Source organism: Vanessa atalanta, chromosome 26 (assembly GCF_905147765.1).
Source record: "Vanessa atalanta chromosome 26, ilVanAtal1.2, whole genome shotgun sequence".
Lineage (NCBI taxonomy): Eukaryota > Metazoa > Arthropoda > Insecta > Lepidoptera > Nymphalidae > Vanessa > Vanessa atalanta.
The window spans coordinates 3033387-3054734 of NC_061896.1; the positions used below are offsets into that span (position 1 = coordinate 3033387).

The window sequence follows — 21348 nt, forward strand, 5'->3', positions numbered from 1 at the left end:
GTATCGGTTCGGAAAAACCGCCGGTGAAAGCTTTAAAAATCGCGCTGTTTTGGATTAACGGACATCCAAGTGGTGCGGGTGAAATTTAGAATTTTGTCGAGATGTCCGAAGGTGAAATTCAGCTGCCGGGATTAATCCAAACAATTCCTCGAAATACTCCCCGTGGAAAATTCGGTAGAAGATGCAGAGTGATATAATTAAATATCAGCCTTCTCGGTTCATTACCTTTCCAAATGTATATAATGACTGGACTAATGATTACACAATACGAATTTACATTCGGACTTAAAGCACCACCGAATAATTAAACAAATGTTCCATTGCACAGATAATACATACAGAAGATTTAGCAACAAGCGATTAAATCATTATTACGAATTCGAATCGAATCAAATATTTGATTTCCTTGACAAATATTTTCTTGAATGGACTGGTAAATACTGAGATTAGCTCGTTCAAACAAACAGCCTTTTTATTTTTGTTATACTTTCCATTCTATGAATAAATTAAAATCTGTATATATATCTGATATATATTATTATATAGTATAAAACAAAGTCGCTTACCGCTGTCTGTCCCTGTGTATGCTTAGGTCATTAAAATTACACAACGGATTTTGATGCGGTCTTTTATAATATATAGATTGATTCAAGAGGAAGGTTTATATGTATAATAAATGCATAATATAGTAGAGAAACACTGATAATTTTAGAGGTTTCTGAAGTGATTGGAAGTGTGATACATTGCAAACTCTGGCTGAACCCTACGAGATAGATCAAAACAATGTACAACAGTATTGTACACCCTACAAAGGTCTCTAAAAAAGTCCGCGACGCTATATGTCTATCTCTTAGGGATAGCCCACAACAACCATTTTTTATCCTTTACTTTTTACGATAAATAATGGCTTATTTTCGAAGCGATTTTAAGGAATACAGCATTAATTCTTATCCAATTAAGTACCTTAAATACATTGTGAATTTAATATAGATCAATACTACTTGTACTATAAAGTATAGTTAGATTTTAATATCATGGCATCTTTAATTTAGTAGTTAAATATAATATATTTCTCGCGTATCAGTATTACCCATATTTTATTCCATTTTCAAAACTCTTTTTTTTTCAATTATTTAAAAAAAAAAGAATCGCAAATGCATTGAACGAATCATAAGACAATATACATTAAAGATCTTTATCACTAGTTTAAATTGAAACTTGACAAACAAATTCATGAATATAATATTTTACCAGGAATTTTTGCAAACGTTTTTTAAGCTAGTAACACTTGGCTGCATAATTTGCTACCTTTATCCGTTATATAATATTTGATCGTTATTAATTAACAAAGTTTTACCATTATTTTGTAATTAGTCACGATTCATGAAAAAAATAAATAAAAATATAAATATACTAGCTGTTACCCACGGCTTTCCAAAATTCCCTCCTTAGTGGATGTCATTATAAGTTAGTTTATAAGTGTACAGCGTAAAATATAAGTTTTAAGCTTCTAGTTCTAAAAATTCTAAAAATGACAATACTTTCAACAACTTACAACCTTTCATCCCCCTTTTCAACCCTTTACAGCACTTTTTTCCAAATAAAAAGTAGCATATGTCCTTTCTCAGGCTCCAGGCTATTTGTGTACCAAATTTCATTTAAATCGGTTCAGTGATTTTGGCGTGAAAGCGAGACAGACAAATAGACAGACAGAGTTACTTTCGCATTTATAATATTATTAATAATAATTAATTAATATGGATTTCAAATATTTTTACAGACGAGCAAATGTGCCGCCTGATGGTAAGTCACCGCTCATAGACATTAAAACTGAATTAAAAGAAATATATATAATTAAAAATAATATATAAAATTAAACGCCTTCCTAAGCGTTAATAAAGCCTCTATCTTAATTTCTAATTAAGGCTACGAAATTAAATACAATAGGGTCTCATAAAAACTGCCCTCGATGGGGTTCCGTACTCTATCACACCTAAGACAATGTTAGTAAAGATACCGAATAACCAACAAAAGATCTATGATATCTAACAAACAAAAATATTCTTATTATTTATCAATAATTATATTGTTAACGACATATTTGTCTGTGTCCTATAATATGACCTTAATTTATAAATTAAATATATTTTATATGTGTAGTATAGTAATAGTGAGCTGAGATGGCCCAGTGGTTAGAAAATGTGCATCTTAACCGATGATTTAGGGTTCAAACCCAGGCAAGCACCACTGAATTTTCATGTGCTTAATTTGTGTTTATAATTCATCTCGTGCTCGGCGGTGAAGGAAAACATCGTGAGGAAACCTTCATGTGTCTAATTTCAACGAAATTCTGCCACATGTGTATTCCACCAACCCGCGTGGTGAAATATGCTCCAAACCTTCTCCTCAAAGGGAGAGGAGGCCTTAGCCCAGCAGTGGGAAAATTTACAGGCTGTTATTGTTAATGTAATGTAATATTTTATATTAAATAAGAATAGGCGGGCAAATTAGCGCTGTAAGAAGTATTAACAATTCTTTTCTGACAATGCGTCACGAAGCGCTAATTAAAGTGATGTACATTTTTATTACCCAACAAAATAAAAGAGGTTTCAAGGGACCTAATCTAGACAGTATAATATATCCGTCAAAGGGAAAGCGACCATCAGTTCATCTTAAAATTGACGTTTTTGATTGTCTTCAACGTAAAATCGATTCGTGTTCTATGACAGAAAACGGATTGACACTCTCATACTGACACCGCTCTTCACTCCCTTCTATACTAAGGAAAACGTGAATACTCTTCAATTTGCTTAGTACACGCTCATTCATAATTATTACAGAAATAAGTAAATGGACCCATTTTACAAAATAGCTAAAAACAAACAAAAAATAATAACCTTTAAATCAATTTAAATAGAGTGCATATTACAATTCGAAGATATTTTTACCAAGAATTTCCAATAATGTAGGCGTAACCCCAAGTATAGCCGGTACGATTATAACTACTCCAATAACTCCACTATCGAACAAAAGAGAAACAATCTTAATGGATTTAATCCTGACTGAAGCTAGACTTAATACACGGTCCAGAGCATTTAATATTGTTAGTCGACGACCGGCTTTGATCACTATATTGTATTACCGGTCTTAATAAGTCTTAAATGTCCTAGGGCTACATCTACACAGAGTTCCGTTTTATCGAATACGTTTTTATTCGGTGATGGATGTAGTCGTACGAACGTGTTCACGCATACGACAGTATTCGCGATCCAGTGGAAATTACCGACCCAACAAATATATTGGTCTGTTTATCGACGATGGAGTTTGTCCAGTAAACAAACGATACGATAACAAGTAACAACGGATCCGTTGAAACGATAAAAATTCGGATATGAGGGAATGGGTGTTTAATTCATACTCGCTAATATGAGTGTTATTCTAAATATTTATTACAATGATGGTTGAAGGATTTAAGAAATTGAGTTCCGGATGAGATATTTCTCCATCCTACATTTTAGTGTATTACCAATGTTACAGTTTCAGGTTTTATAAGCTTTTGTTGTGAATATATCTGTTGATGCATTATATATTATACACGAAATTTTACCAAATAATGTATGATTAAAATGCAGTCGAGCATCAATCTACTCTTTAATGTCACATCAATAAACACACACATAAATTTCAAAACGTTCAAGAAAGATGCACAAGGGGCGGCCTTGTCGCTAAAATAGCGATCTAGGCAACCTGAAGGTAGAGGAAAGAAACAGAGGTAAAAAAGGGTATCATTTTTTTTTATATTTCATCTTCTTTTGTGATAGAAAACGTAGACTGTTACGCAATTAACCCACATGCGGGGAGTTTGTAGAACTCGCTGGCGCCGAGAACGCTTAGTGCCCCATTACACCGGAATACCCGCTAAAAAAAACAAATCACTATTAGCTTCATTATATCTATGTATAATAGATACAAATGAAGACTTTAATCTATCTATCTCTGTCTCTTGTGCCTACATTCCTATTGTTTTCCTTCAGATCAAATCAGATCTTTTCAGATCACTGCCCATTTGATTTTAGGCTCACTGATTCTGGACTTTGTGAAGTTAAGAATTAAGACTACTATTTTATAAATGCGTAAAATGAAATTTCCTAGATATCCTGTGTCCATAGGATATACCTAAGCCCTAAATCAATGGCGGTGCTTCAAGGTATGTTCCATTGAAGTCTTTGAAATATAGTTAGTCCCAAGGGAAAAATTCGCTCACCTCAGATTTAGAATATATAATTAAATATATACAAATTCAAATTTTAGAATACTATCTAGAATCAGTCCGAATTATAATCTTTAACATAACTTCTAAACTTCTCAGCAGTATTGTAATAAATATTGCTATCAAATTTCTAATCATAGTGAGCTCTTAGAACAAATTTACTTATAATTCTTATATATAGAATATAGAATACTTGTGGTCAAATTATAACTGAATTAAAATTAAGGTCGCCACAAACAATAATTCATTAATTATATCCAGTATATTTCAAAGAAACAGCTAATATACTTTCAATGAATTCATATAATCCACGACGCAGCTATACATGCACACAATATTGACACGCTCAAGCTTTATCAATCAGCTCAATGGAAAGACTTACAACATAATATGAAGTATTTAGAATTAATAAGTAAGCCGAGATGGCCTAAGTGGTTCGAACGAGTGCATCTTAATCGATGATTGCGGGTTCAAACACGGGCAGGCACCACTGAATTTTCATGTGCTTAATTTGTGTTTATAATTCATCTCGTGCTCGGCGGTGAAGGAAAACATCGTGAGGAAACCTGCATGTGTCTAATTTCAACGAAAATCCGCCACATATGAATCCATAAATCCTCATTGGAGCATCGTGGTTGAATATATGCTCCAAACCTTCTCATCAAAGGGACAGGAGGCCTTAGCCCAGCAGTGGGAAATTTACAGGCTGGTAATGTAATGTAAAATAAGTATTACAGAACATTGAGTACCTATAGCTGCTCTCCTTCTACTGAACAGATTAGCCAGCTTATACCGACCGAGTGCTAAACAAAATTTGATACTTTAGAAGATAATTTTGCTGTAAAATACAAAATATCAAAATTCTTGCCGGTTCTTCTCAGTATTACTCAGAATCTACATTCCGAACCTGTAACAGATTTACATTTAATACAATTCTGTAAAATGAAAGCCTACTTCAATAAATTTAATTTGATGAATATATTTCAAACATAATGCAATTCCTAGACTTTCACTGGCATTCCTACGTGTCATGGAATTAGGTAACTATTGTACTTGGACTTGGTAATAGGACTTAGTTCAAGCCCGTCTGGGTAGGTAAATAACTCTCGTCAGATATTATGTCAAACAGCAATTCTTAGTATTGTTGTGTTCCCGTTTGAAGTGTAAACCAGCCATGCACAAGGAATAGATAATCTTAGTGCGGTTATACAAGGAATGGTTAATATATCCTACATCACCAATTTGTATGCACAGTGATGACCACTTACCATCAGGTGGCCCATTTGCCAGTCCATATATCATAAAAAAAATCACCCGCCGCTTTATATAAGTCATTTGTTCGATGTATGCAGTATTTTATGGTTTGGAGATAACCCTAGGAATTTCACGAAATCCTTGACATCCTTATGTTCCTACGACAGATATTACAATTGTAATTTTTATCGGTGGACCGGTATAAAATTGGTTGTATACCATCTGTACTAAGTTATTACAAAGTACATAATATAAAAACCTGAGTTACAACATCTCCATAAGAACACTTCTGCGCCATTTAGGCCCTGACCTTACATTTCAGGCTACCGTTGAGAAACAGCCCAGATAACGAGAAAACACCGTACTCAAACTGGTTTAGTCCAGTCAGGCGGATCCCCATTGACATCTCTATAAAAAAAGTATTTAAACGGTGTGAAACAGATCTATATATATATATATATATATATATATATATATATATATAGATCTGTTTCACACGTTATATATATATATATATATATATATATATATATAACGTTGTAGATAAAAAAGTTAAAACTTAAAAGGATCAACGTTCTCATTTTGTCATTAAAGTACAAACCAAGCCATTTCAAAGTTTATGAAAACGACGTTTTTAAATATAACAATGTCTCAAAGAATCTTTTGTAGGAATAATCAGTAATATTTTCCTTTAATATACCTATATATATATTTTTTATTGTAGATTATGTTCTAGGCGTTTAATTAAAATGTGTAACTGCTTTGATTTTTATAAATATGGGCCTGTTTTGCATGAATACGAAAATATTTGATGTTTAATGTTTTATTGGAATTCTGTTATGTACGGATGTTTATGATTTTACTTTATAAATAGGCAGATTGATAAATTTAATTAACTTTATTGTAAAATATTAATAAACAAAGCATATTGTTATGTACGAGATTCAATCTATTCAAATAAATATGGAGCCGTTTTTTTAATGGAGAAGCGTGGTGGAATAAGGAATAATAATAGGATTTCTTGCATTTACTTTTAACCTCATATTAAAACAATTTGATTAACAAAACGTATTAGTCGTTTATGTGGATGATAAAAAGTGTGGAGTTGGCTTTCGTTGAATTTCATACAGAATAAATAATTCTATTTTTATTATGTAGGTAATTTTAGTATCAGAAAAAAATAACTGCTAAATTTATCGCCGGTTCTATTTTGTTGAATCTAAATTCCGAAAAGGAATAACTAGATTAATCTTGTATTCAAAAGTCACACAAGAGCCTATTGAAATAAAGTATATTTTGATTTGAATTGAGTAACAAAATTTGTCTCGGAAGTGTCTTGTGTGTCTTGTGTCTCTGAAAATATGCATATATCGGATTCAATTCTATCAATGTATCCACTAAGCATACGCGAGGCGCCGAACTAAGCTCTAAACCTTTTCCTTAAGAGAAGAGGAGGGCTTTGATCAGCTTTGGGATATTTACGGACTGTTGAGTTGTTTATTTATGTATTAAGCCCTAAAATTGTAAATGAGAACCCTATGTTCTTGATAAATTGATCGTAAAGCTCATATTTCGAGAATAGGTGATCGTTAGATGTTATCAGTGAGCCAAATTAATCGACTTTTACTTATAAGATGAAATAGGTAATTGGACCCATGTAAACCCTGCTTAAGTTTTCAGCGTCATAATGAATGTGAGACATGACGTGAGATCATATTCACAAATTAAGTTAAAAAAAAAAAAACACAATTTTTATTTTCAAGGTTAAAATCTGCAATTCTTACAATTTTATGTTCCCTTTTGAAGGGATATTAAGGGATTATCATTTCAGTTACAAGGGTTACAACAGTTACAACTTCCTCCCCAAGTTAGTGGCCTATTGAAAATATAAGGAATGATTAATATCTCTTACAGCACCAAAAACTATGAATGGATGTAGATGGCCATTTACCGTTATAAATTTCGAAATAATCGTAGTTGACTTAACTAATTTCGAATCATCATCATAGTATGTCCTCGTTACCAACGTCATATTTTTCTTTTGATCGTAGTCGTTCCGTTTTATTAAGCAACAAGCTTATTAGCTTGCCGTGCAGTAATACCTATTTAAAGAGTATATCAGTATACATATTTGCATGTATTTTATTGGTCGTGAAAGAGCAACAGACAGACAGTCAAAGGTACTTTCGAATTTGTAATAGTAATATAGATCTCGCAGAGAAACTCGAAGTCAGAAGCGATTCTTTACTTCACGTGGCTATAAAATGTATGTCAATGTCTCTACCAAAACAATGAATATTATTGTAGATAACGTAAACATCTATATTGTTGCGTATAAACTTTAATGCCACTTTATCACACACTCTATTGTTGCTGATAAATGTTAATGAACAATAAACGAGTGCAAATAGTGTGTCCCTATCTATAGAGGGAGGGAGAATTCAGCCCAATGAATTGTTCAGTTGGGACTGTATTTCTAAAGTAATTAACAAAAGTTTAAAAAATATATATTTGTGGTTTTTTATGATGCGCGCACGGCGTGACAAGAAAACTCTACGATGAGGGTCCTCACTAAACCGCAATTTAAATGTCAAGTCACTCGAAATAGATGACTATACACTTTATCTTATTTTAAAATATTTATTCAAAAATTGTAAAATAAATAAATTTATGAGTGAGTAATTGTGAGCTGCAAAAAGAGGAGCATTATTATTAGCAGCCCGTAAATGTCCCACTGCTGGGATAAAGGCCTCCTCTCCCTTTGAGGAGAAGGTTTGGAGCATATTCCACCACGCTGCTCCAATGCGGGTTGGCGGAATACACATGTGGCAGAATTTCGTTGAAATTAGACACATGCAGGTTTCCTCACGATGTTTTCCTTCACCGCCGAGCACGAGATGAATTATAAACACAATTTTAGCACATGAAATATCAGTGGTGCCTGCCTGGGTTTGAACCCGAAATCATCGGTTAAGATGCACGCGTTCTAGCCACTGGGCCATCTCGGCTCAAAAAGAGGAAATGATTTGTAATTAAATATTTGCATGCAATTAAAAACTATTTTTGATTACGCCGAAAACGAAATTCTCACAAACGCACAAAACACGCGCCTTATTATTTTTTTTTTTTTAAACTAAATTTGCACCAAACTTAAGCGTAAACTTTGAATAGTTTAATTTGAAGTTGAATCTCGAATCAAAATTCAAGAGTTCTCAATCCGAAAAGCACTTGATATCAACCCAAGTTGTATCTCGAAACAAGTCCTAACTGACAAAGTAAATTTCATCTCGGCCACTGAGTTCGCAAATCAACTGCAGGACAAACAAACTTAACGGCGTTTGATATTCATTAAATTATGATATTGAAATCTGAATAGCGTTGTCATAAGTCGGATACGAAGATAATTGGGAGGCCAATTTTCGGATAGTTTTTTAAATATGATATTTTATAATTTAAATAAACGAATATCAACGGACGTTTTTTCTGTTCCTTTCTGTTTATATATATTTTGATTTATTTGATGATGTTTATGAAAAATATCTAAAGCTAAGAAATTAAATTAAACCCAGTCAAGGATCCATCGCTAGGCTTAGGACTTTTTCGAGTTGGAGGCACCTGCAGCAGTTTGTATCCAATACATGCAAGTTTGGTCCCGATGTTATCCTACTCCGCCAAGCTTGATTAAAACCAAAATTAAACCTGGTTTTGGTTGGCAGGTGATGTCCCATCGGATTTCGACAATCAATATATTTAGATTCGTGCATGCGTTTGCACAAATATTTGCCTGCTAAAATATTTCCTGCGCAGATGGCCAGACGACTAGTTCGATAGAAACAGGTTTTCACCCTGACCTTAAGGTCTAAGACTTTATATACTTAAATGAATCTGAGATTAATGAAATTCAAGTTATCTCTTTACTAGGTCTTGAGACCTCCTCTGAGTCGAAATTAAATATTCTGGGTCAAGACACTTCACTAACAACGTTTCGATCGGTGAGTCAGTATAAAAAATACGTGTATTTACGTCAAATAATTTTCATTCGATGAAGCTAAAAATTTCAATTATATATAAAATACTAGGATAAACGAATTACGTTATTATTTAATGTTCGAAAAATGATTTTTGAGATTCCTTTTAACTTCCATTCGTCTACCTCAATTACACCGATAACGGTTTTAGTTCTTAAGTAAAGTATTTTTTTATAGTATAAGTCAAAAAAAAAATATAATTGCGTCAAATAAAAAAAAGCTTGGAGTTAATGCTTGTTGACTTCCAGGCAGGAGACATAACGTACATATTTAACTAACATGACTGTATTTTTAGATGTTGAAAAAGAGTAACTACTGAGTTTATTGCTGGTTCTTCTCGGTAGAATCTACATTCCGAACCGGTGGTAGCTTTACTTTAAATAGTTTGTTAAATGACGATTCTTGAGTGCTTTAGTAAAAGTATATTTCAATTTTGATTTTGCTGGTATCGACACGGGCTTGCACAAAGCCCTAAGATTATTTCCAATTGCACAAGTTCCTGCAATAAACGCGATAAAACATATGTAATCTCTACCTCTACAATTTGACTAGTTCTTGTGTTATTCACGTGTAATACGGAACAGATTTATGCACGCGCTGTTTTTTTTTTACTTTATTTTACCATTATACAAATCAATATTCCTACTCTGTAAATATATCAAAAGTTTTTTAACTACACATACTTATATAAAAAAAATTATATATCTCTTAGTGACTGATCTCAAATCTTTAAATATGCGTTAACCTTAACAGAAGGAGCATAGGTACTTACTAAGAGTATCACAAACATGTATTATGAATATTTATTTCTCTATCTACTATAAAGCTCTACAAGATCCGCCGTTTTGTTCTGTAAATAAAATAGAATCCTAAGGCGGTTTAAATCAAGTGACGTCACCGATCGAGCCTTTAAAATATAAAGTGACGCTAAATAAAGACATTTTCCGTAACAAAGCGCACAGTCACGCAATTAAATTAGCTTCAAGCCTCAGGGGAGTCCTTTGTATGATAAATTATTGCAAGATATATATACAAGATAGGGGTATTAGATTTCCAGTAAATATGATCATAATGTACAAAAATATGAGGAATATTGATATTTCTATTACATTTTAACAATTGAATTGTGATTGTTTGAGAGATATCTTAATCGTCGGCTATAACACACTAGCTGAATACTACGGCTTTACCTGCGCAAAATTTTTATAACTTTAATTGTAGTACACAAACAATTCCACATTTTACCCTTTCGATGGGTAAATTAAAAAAGTAGCCTGCTTGCTCGTTTAGACTCAAACTATCTCTAAACGAAATTTCATCTAAATCGGTTCAGTGTTTTAAGCGTCAAGAGGTAACAGACAGACTTTCGCATCTATAATATTATAATATATTATTGTATATTCTATATACTTACATTTATTATTAGTTTTAGTAATAGATTCATGTTATTTATTTTTCATTATTACAGCACCACCCACCTCATATTCTAGGAGCTAACCTAACCTACACCTTTGGTTACCTGGTCTTTTATTAAGGCTGGATCTATGTTGTATATATTTATTTTCCATGTGTGGTGTACTTACAATATAAGTATCAAAAAGTAAAGTAAAAAGTAAATATATATTAATTAATATTGTGACCAATGCAATATTTTACTAGCTGTGCCTTGTGGCTTTACCCGCCTGAATGTGATGTCAGAAATACCCGTTCCATGTTAAATGGCTATCTCCGAAGCAATGCTGCTTCAATTTATATATGTCCTTCGTCGAATAAAATGTTTTCATAGTCGAAGCTTTTAGACAGTTGGGCAAATGGTCACCACCACCCATAGACATTGGCGATGTAAGAAATATTAAGCATTTTCATCATCCCGAATGCTCCACCTTGGGTATTAAGATGTACTTTGTGAATGTAGTCACACTAGTTCACTCATCCTTCAAACCAAACAATAATAATAAATATTACTGCTTCGCGATAGAATATATAAATAAATAAATATTGGACAACATCACATACATTACTCTGATCCCAATGTAAGTAGCTAAAGCACTTGTGTTATGGAAAATCAGAAGTAACGGCGGTATCACAAACACTCAGACCCAAGACAGCATAGAAAATTGATGAACTTTTTCTACATCGACTCGGCCGGGAATCGAACCCGGGACCTCGGAGTGGCGTACCCATGGAAACTGGTGTACAGACTACTCGACCACGGAGGTCGTCGTCATATATGAGGAGCAAGTGGTACCTACTCATATATGCTTGTACAAAGCCCTACAACTTTGTAAATCCCGGATAAAAAACTTTCACATTCAACCATAAAACCACTTTCGAAAAGGATGGTAGAATAAGCTCTAAAATCCTTCACCTCAATAAGAAGAAAACATTCTGTTACTTTTGCAATTGTTCTCATTCCTGTAATCTATTTAAGTCCTGATAATCTATATATTACTATTTACTTGATGGTACCAGCCACTCATCAGATATTCTACCGCCAAATAACAGTACACTGTGTCGTTGTGTTCCGGTTAGAAGGGTGAGTGAGCCAGTGTAATCACAGGCACAAGGGACATAACATCTTAGTTCCCAAGGTTGGTGGCGCATAGGTGATGTAAGGAATGGTTAATATTTCTTACAGCGCCTTTGTCTATGGGCGGTGGTGACCACTTACCATCAGGTGGCCCATATGCTCGTCCGCCAACCAAAGCCATAAAAAAATAAAATATGTAAAAGCGAAATACTACTCACTGATTAATCACGAAATCTCAGAAACTGACAAACTTAAAATTTGCCAGGTAGGTTCTTTATAGGGTGTATACATTCGCTATGAAACGTATTATGAAACTTCACTCTTAAGGAGGTGAAACGGGGGTTGAAAGTTTGTGTTTTATTAACTTCGCCGCCGCAGTTTCAGCTAGTTAAATATAAAAGAACTAATACTACGTTAAAAACGTTATATAATATATATATATATATATATATATATTAAATATATATAATATGATACTCTTTACAAGTATAAGAACCTTAATTTAATACATGGGAAGTCTATTAATGCACATTTTGAATGGAAAACTGAAATTGCTATTGAGAAGCTCCAGTCTTGCTTAAGAAAGCGTCTCTTTAGAACGTACTACTTTTCATACACTTCAAAGGCTTTTCAAGCGGCTTAACAGTGCTTTTACTCGCTTCATTTTACACTAAAATGTTAAACATACTTGGAAAATCAATTGATATGATTCGATTATATAAAAATATCAATTAAAAAGTAACAACTTGCAAAATTTCTCAAGGCCAAACAAAAGCTTCGTCTCCTCTTGATGTTAATGATTAAAGCGTCAATATCACAAAGGTTTAAAGTTAAGTTATTAGTTAAGGTTTTTAGTCAAGTTATTGGGTTTTTCTATCGAAATAATTCTCAGTAACAGCCTGGATTTGGAAAGTTGGAAGTGTGTATACTCTCGTGCGTCGGAAATGTCAAGTTGGTTCTGCACCTGAACTGTTCCCGGGCGTGACAAATTCGCCGTCGCGGTTTATAAGAGTAAGGTAATGCAGAGTGCATCTGTGTTTACGTACACACTTGCGCTCTATAACATATCCGACGGCTAATCTCGAGGGAGACTACCAACTTAACGTTCGTTCTTTCACGGGTGGCCTAGTAATGTCAAAAGTCGCAGGATCGATCCTGACCCCTTGGGCTGTTACTGAGAATTATTTCGATAGAAAAACCCAATAAATTTCTATCGGACCGACCTGGTGTTTCAATCCAGGACCTTGAGATCAGCGCCCATATTTACGAGCATGATGATTTATAAACATATTGTATATGAAAACTTAGAGGTACTAGACATGATCTGAATCAAAAATTTTCCTCTTCTTTGGTGAGAAGACCACAGGATCACTAAGCCACTAAACAAAAATATATCGATTTTGTTGTAATTAAATTCTTTAAAGAATGACGAATCACAAGAAAATTAATGCATTATTTTTTTGTCCACAGATACGCAAGAATGACGTGACCTTCGACAATTATACTAAATTAAAAAATCAACATGTCACTTTCAAGCGTGAGGTAACAGATTAAACAAAACAAAATGGCAGCGCCGAACGAATGGACCGATTACTTCAGCCCAGAGCAAAACTACTCGAAGACGTTTAAACCTGGAATAGACATCACATTTCCGAACGATATTATAGATGTTCCAAGATTAAATTATAGTTTTAATGAGAATGCAACAGACAGCTTAGAATATTCTAATTTCACATCAGAAGATTATTGTTCGTCAAACCATTCGCACGTGTACTTAAATGTGACTTGTGAATTTCCTATAAATTATGCGGAACCTATGTATGGGTGAGTATATCTCTAATATAAGTTCACACACACATGTATAACTATTACTTAGTAAGCTTACTATCAAAATGATGCATAGTTAAATATGTATGCGTCACACATTCACAACCAGATATATCTACACTGTTCCATAAGCTTAACTAATTTGTACAGTGAAGATAAATTGCGAATTTTTGACTTGGCTATTTAAACTGAACTCTATGTCAGATAATTAAAATGTTCAAGTATTAAGCCGGCCGATTCGTTCAAAATATAACGATATAATATAAATTTGACGACCTCCGTGGTCGAGTAGTGTGTACACCGGTTTTCATGGGTACGCCACTCTGAGGTCCCGGATTCCCGGCCGAGTCGATGTAGAAAAAGTTCATTAGTTTTCTATGTTGTCTTGGGTCTGGGTGTCTGTGGTACCGTCGTTACTTCTGATTTCCATAACACAAGTGCTTTAGCTACTTACATTGGGATCAGAGTAATGTATGTGATGTTGTCCAATATTTATTTATTAATATTTATTTATTTATAAGGAATGATTAATATTTCTTACAACGCCAACGTCTTTGGGTAGTGATGACCACTAAAAATTTAACCGCCTGCCTATACCATAAAAAAATCATCATCAGCCTCATTGACCATGGCGATTAATATGCTATATACAGGCAGGTTATCCACCGGATTATACTGGCAGAATATAAAAATATATATCTTGGTAGATTTATTTATAAACTGATATGATAGGTAAGACCGCCTTGTGCATCTTTCCTGAATGTGACTTGTGTATGTGTTTATTGGTGTATAGTACGACACAATTTAAATGTAGCATCGACAAATTAAAAAATAACAATGAATCGTCAGCTTGACGAATGTATTTGATAACGACACTACAAATTATTACGTTTGCGTTAAGATCATTTGCGCATAAGAAATAAATAAAGTGTGATGATTTTTAAGATGACCTTAATTCGGATGTGATCGGTTTTACGAATTTTGCCGATGCTACATCTCAGTTATGTCTTACTATACAAATAATATTGTATTGATTTTTTATTTCATTAGGTTGATCTAAAGCCAAAAAGGACGTATGTAGTGTTCTACTGATATGATTATGAAATTAAATGTATTTCAATTTAAGTTTCAGTTATAATATTTTACTTTTAACGCAAAGATATTTAGTATATCATTAAAATTAAGCGACTGTTATATTATTAGGTAATCTCGGAGACATTAGACATTTAAAATCTATTCTAAGGAACGCTTTGAGTAACTGTTACATTTTGGTACATTGGCCCGTTTTAATTCTTTCATCTCCAATGCGCCACCAACCTTGGGAACGAGGTTATTATGTCCCTTCTGCCTGAAGTTATACGAGCTCACTCACCCTTAAAACCGGAACACATTGACATAAAGTATTGCTGCTTAGCGGTTGAATATATGATGAATGGGTGGAACCTACCTAGACGAGTTAGCACGAGCCCAACATCGAGTAAAACTGTCTCTGATTGCGCCAGTAAGTCGCATTAAATTACAATTGTTTAATCATGTTAAACATTAAGTTAAAGCTTGTTACGTCAATGTTTAATTAAAAATTTAAAGCGAGAGATGGCGAAGCATATCTATGTAAATATTATGCAAAAACCTTTTCCGAAAGGTTGGCGGCGCATTAGCGAAGTAAAGGATGGTTAATATTTCTAACAGCGCCAATGTCTATGGGTGGTGGTGACCACTTACCATCAGGTGGTCTATTTGCTGGTCTGCTTACTTATTACATAAAAAAAACGTCTGCCCGAACGCGATACTCAAAAACCGCTTGACGGTTTTTCATACGTTTATCACTAATAGACGGAGTGTTTCATGAGGAAAGTTAAGGTGTATAATTCCTAAAGGTTTTGTGTGATTTTTTGTTAAAGATGTCGGACATTAGGAGAGCCGACCGTGTTATATATATGACCTTATTATGAAGACTCTAATAATAAATATAAATTAAAATTAAAAAGTTTTAAAACCTTTAATATGTTTAATACCTACCCTAACCAGTGTTCAAACTTTGACAAATCCTCTTAATCCTAGACAGATGGAAGCTCTACACAAGATGCATAAATTATAAGGCGCTTAAACTATTCTGAAACGCTAGAGAGTGGCTCTACTTATAAACATGTTAACGGATGTTTTGTTAAACATTTATCTTTTTCTGTTATCTTTGATCTAAGTTGAAACTGTAAGTGAGTCAGTGTGACTACAGACATCTTAGTTCCCAAGATTGGTGGCGTATTGGTGATATAATGAGTTGTTAATAATTCTTCCGGCACCAATGTTTGTGTGCAGTGGTGACCAATAACAATCACTTTTGAAGTTGAATAAAATTATAATCGGATGTAAATTAATATCGATCAATAATTACGTGCAGATCTACGATAGAATCGATCGAACCTAACTACAATTATAGATCTTTAAAAAATAAAGTTTTTTGAGTCTATAACATATATTCGCAAAATTCTTATAATCGAGATATTTCGATATTAAGTCCATGAAATTCAATAACACGACGAGCGGCCATGTTTGACGTTTACGGGTGCGTTCAGAAAGCTGTCTAAAGAATTATTCTTGTTAGTTTTCATTATCTAAATATAAAATATTGATGTTTGATAATCACAACGTTTATAAAAAAATATATATGAAAGGTAAATGATAAACCATATTTGTTTTGTTATATTTATTTCACCCGAGCGAAGCCGTGTTTTTAACTAGTACGTACATAATACAGTTACAATACAAAATTATATAGATCCGTAAAGAAGTATAAATTATCTTAATGGTATTTTATTTATTAGTTAGAAAAGTTAATTAGACTCTTATCCGTTCTTTTCGGTAGGATTCAGTGGTGGATTCAGGGAAGGAGGAAAAACCCCCTCAAGAACAACCTTAAAAGCATTTGAGTTCTTATATGACAAATCTTAAATTAAATCTGATAACTTTGAAGCATTAAACTATCTACAGCAAATCAAATCAAATCAATTTTATAAACGTAAACTTCACAACGAAGCGTTTTTGAATCATCGATATTAAAATACTACCACCGTTTCGGAAAGCAGTCTCCAACGAGAAGAAACGGCAAGAAACTCGCATAGTTGCTCTTTTCTAATAAACAGATTTACAATGCTGTTTTTTTACTATAGTTAGTGTCCTGTGATGGAAATCCAGGCGTTTTTTTTTTTTCTAAAAGTACTCTTTTGATGAATAATAAGATTTATTTATACATTTAGTCTTAATAAACTTTTTAAATTTTGTAATTGGTAAATTGGTTACATTTCCCGGTATCTTATTATATATGCGTATACCATTGCCCAAAAACGTTCTCTGTGCCGTATGCAAACGGAAAGTATTGGTTACAAGTTTGTTCTTATTTCTTGTATTAATAGTATGTATATCAGCTTTTATGGAACACTTTTGTATATTCTTCTGTATCAAAATAAAAAGTGTTCATTTTTGTACTTACTAAAGACTATCATCAGGTCAAGCAAACGACAATCGTGGATTCACCACTATTATCGATTTCTTCACTCACGAAATCGCGCCCCTTAACGTTAAATTATTATAGGCATTACTATATTTGAGTGACGGTCATGCTTATACAATGTGTTAGTGTGTGTGTCTTAGTGTGCGTGAGACGAAGAGAGTAAGGACAGCAAAAAAATAAAAATTAGATTGTATTAAGTTTATTAAAGCCGAGAGCACGTCTTAGTGAACGAATAGATCTGTAATCTTATAAAACTTTACAATACATGTACGTATTTTATACATATATTTATATATATATATATATGAAATTAAATTACCTATAGCGTAAATTTTCGTATGAAAATGTAACCTTCCCCTATAATTTTATTACATGTTCAGCCCTTATAAGTACACTTTGATTGACAAATTGAATTTCTATTAATAATATCTTCTTGCGTCCCAAGATTTCATGAAGGAAAATTCTTATAAAGGTTTTAGTAACTGTATTCTTATTGGTTTAAGGTAATATGACAGATATGGCTTATATGGCCTAGTGATTTGGAGATGTAGATTTTCAATAAAGATCTAAGGTATGAAACGTCGTAAGCAACGCCGAGTTCTAACTTACTTAGTTGGTCTTTGTGACTTTTCTGAATTCTGATGCTTGATAGTGACCGGAATCGTGAAGAATCCTGCAATAGTGATTTATGCATTTTTATCGGTTATTTTATTAGCAGTATAAAATAAATAATCATATATTTACAATAACGGATCAACAATTTATAATCGTAGTAAAAGACAAGACACATTATAATTCCGTCAGGTTCAAAGTTCATTAACGTCAAACCGTGTTAGCGTAAGTCGATTTTAGTCGATCGACTGTTAAATCGGAAGCGATTTCTGTCTTACCTGACTGTCAGTATACTAGTAATCTTTCAAATTTTAATCAATAACAATGAATTATATATTCAATTTTCTACGGTTTCAAATTTTGTGGAGCAACAAATATATCGAAAACATGTAAGACCCGCTAGTAGGCTCAAGATTTTTTTTTGTTTAACAGTTCTTGGAAAAGAGTACAATATACGAGCGTAATTTTGTGAAACTATTCGACTGTGTTCGTGGATAAATCTTACAAACGATACGTGTAACACCAGCACCTTAAATATTTGTAAAAATATTCATTTATTAACCGACTTCAAAAGAGAGTTTCTCAAATCGGACGTATATTATATTTTGTTTTCTGCAGAACTCTGTTGTTTATGAACCAATTTGAAAAAATATTTTATTTGTTTGAGAGGGTTTTACTTTTTTTAATTCTATTTAAGTTAGAAAAAGAGAAAAGTACGGGATGGACTATTTTATGTGGTCGAATTTTATTTATAGTTTATTTTATCGGCGTAATATTTGAAGTCGGTTCATTTTGGTTTATCATCGATATTATTATTAATAATTGCACATACTGACAATTAATTAAGAATACAAAGCATAAGATTTAAATTACATTTAGGTACTCCCATGTACTATCACATAGGAGACCATGCTTTAGATTATAATAAAAAATGTAACAATGTTAATCGCTTAAAAACAATTAAAAACAAATCTATTATAGATACCCGTTAAAACAGCCGACAAAATAGTTAAACGATAAGCTTAAATCAAGTGATACAGGATAGGATGATTATTGTAAAGAGCTAAAATTTGTTTGTTTGTATGAAGAGACCAATCTACGAAACTGATGCTGCAATTCTAAAAAAACATCACCGGTAGAAATCTTAATTATTTCCTAGTGTTATGGAATATAAATGTTTTTTTTTTTTTAAATTAATAAATGGCACGAGTGCTGCGGTGGGTCAGTAGTAAAAATTAAAATTAATAAATGAGGAAATAAAATAAAAAGTTTTAATAAATAGGTACATTCGATATTGATATACAAGAAGAAATATATTTCTATATATCAGCGTCAACGGCTCACTCACTTTATATTATCAGGATATAAAAGGGAATCGAATGAAGCCTTTGACATTTCACACGCGCTTTTGATTTTTATTGAACGCTACACCCAGATTTCAGCTTTATACATTGCTTTAGCTGAATAAACTCCTACGATTCGACATTCAAAATTGAATGGTTTATTCTTTATAGAGAAATATCAGCTCGGCCCAGTTTTGACATTTTTCTATTTCAACTAAAATAAATTTATACAATACACCGGTACTTGTATTTCTAAGAGAAGAATTCATAATGTTTTTCCGGATCAACCGTAGCGTACCGTAGCGTACCGTAGCGTAAGCGTCTACGGTCGCGTAGACTTACATCATTTTCTATGAAATATTTGTATTTATAAAAATGAATGGTATATCTCTTTGAAATAAATAAAATTCAACACTTCTAAACTATAGCTTTTGCCCGCGGCTTTATATTCACACAATACCTTTATAAAATATAGCCTGTGTGCTATTGCGATATATGCTATATTATTATAAGGTGCAATTAAAATTAATTCTGTAAGTAAAAGAAAGAGTTTTTTTTATTGTATAGGTAAGCGGACAAATGAGTTTCCTGAGGGTAAGTGGTCACCACAGCCCACAGATATTGGTGCTGTAAGAAGTACTAAACATCCCTTATATCACCAATGCGCCAACCTTGGGTACTAAGATTACACTGGCTCACTAACCTGTCGATTCGGGACACAATCATACTAAGTATTGCTCTTAGTTGATACTGATGATAATAGGTGATACCTATCCAGACGGGCGTGCACAAGGCCCTACTATCAAGTGAAGCGTGAATCTCAGTAGAGCATACACAAAGTCTTGCACTGATTTTAAAAGTTAAATTCATCGTTGCTGCATTCAATACAAAATAACATAAGTAGTGTGCAATAAAAAGTAAAATGAAACACATACACACTCAGACATAGAATAAAATAGACAGTGCACGTATAACAAACAATAGAAGGCAAATTAAGGCGTTAGCGTGTGCGAACTCATACAAGAATGTCAGTGTGCGCGTAGAGTTACCAGTGCACAAAAATAAACTTCCATAAACTCCAGTTACATAAAAGTTGGGAAAATATCGTATGAAAAAAAAAACGTATTCAAAAATATAATATCCGCATACATACACAAAGTACCGATGTTTGCAAAATTTAGATTTATATTTTCGGATACAGGAATAACGTAACGGATGCTTAATATTTATTAAAGTGACAATGGTTATGGGCGAAGCTAACCATTCTCCAGTTACCTACTCATTTTTTTTTGTATAGCTAGGCGATTTTTAAACCCGTGAATTTTAATTAAGATTGACTTCAACGTAATAATAATTTTATTTCACAGCTACATCGCACCGTTCCTCCTCGCCACTACCACGGTTGCCAACACCCTTATCGTGGTGGTGCTCTCCCGTCGCCACATGCGGACCCCCACGAACGTTGTTCTGATGGCGATGGCCCTCTGCGATATGTTCACCATGCTGTTCCCAGCGCCATGGCTCTTCTATATGTACACCTTCGGGAACCATTACAAGCCCCTCAGTCCGGTGCGAGCGTGTCAAGCGTGGCATTACATGAATGAGGTAAGTTGGTTAAAATTTAATGGACTAATCCTAGCATCTCTGTAGAACCACCAAGAATTTTCATTATCGCAGTCACATGTTACCACCAAAAATATATTAGAGAAATCGGGAAAGTTGTGCGAGTCGGAGTCGAGCACTGAGGTTTCCGTACCACACAATACTGGATGATGCATTGATGTAACAACAAATTTTTCGGCAAAAAAGTACCCTATAGGATAGTTGATATATAGTTTTTTTTTTCACAGTTCTAACCGATTGCGTAACTCAATATTTGGTATTAATTTAAACTTTATACCCCTACGCGTTGTTAAGAAACAGATTCTTGACCGACAAGCATACAGACAGTCAAACAGATGGACAGATAGACAAAA

At 33.4% G+C, this 21348-nt stretch overlaps 1 protein-coding gene across 1 annotated transcript in view; it reads left to right on the forward strand.

The window, feature by feature from the left end:
- Positions 1 to 21348, forward strand: part of LOC125073912 (sex peptide receptor) — a 309093-nt gene that overhangs the window by 237212 nt on the left and 50533 nt on the right. The window contains exons 5-6 of the mRNA XM_047685016.1: positions 13553 to 13906; positions 20740 to 20977. Of these exons, the coding sequence (XP_047540972.1) occupies positions 13647 to 13906; positions 20740 to 20977 (498 nt within the window). The 5' untranslated portion in view covers positions 13553 to 13646. The remainder of the gene's footprint in view (positions 1 to 13552; positions 13907 to 20739; positions 20978 to 21348) is intronic.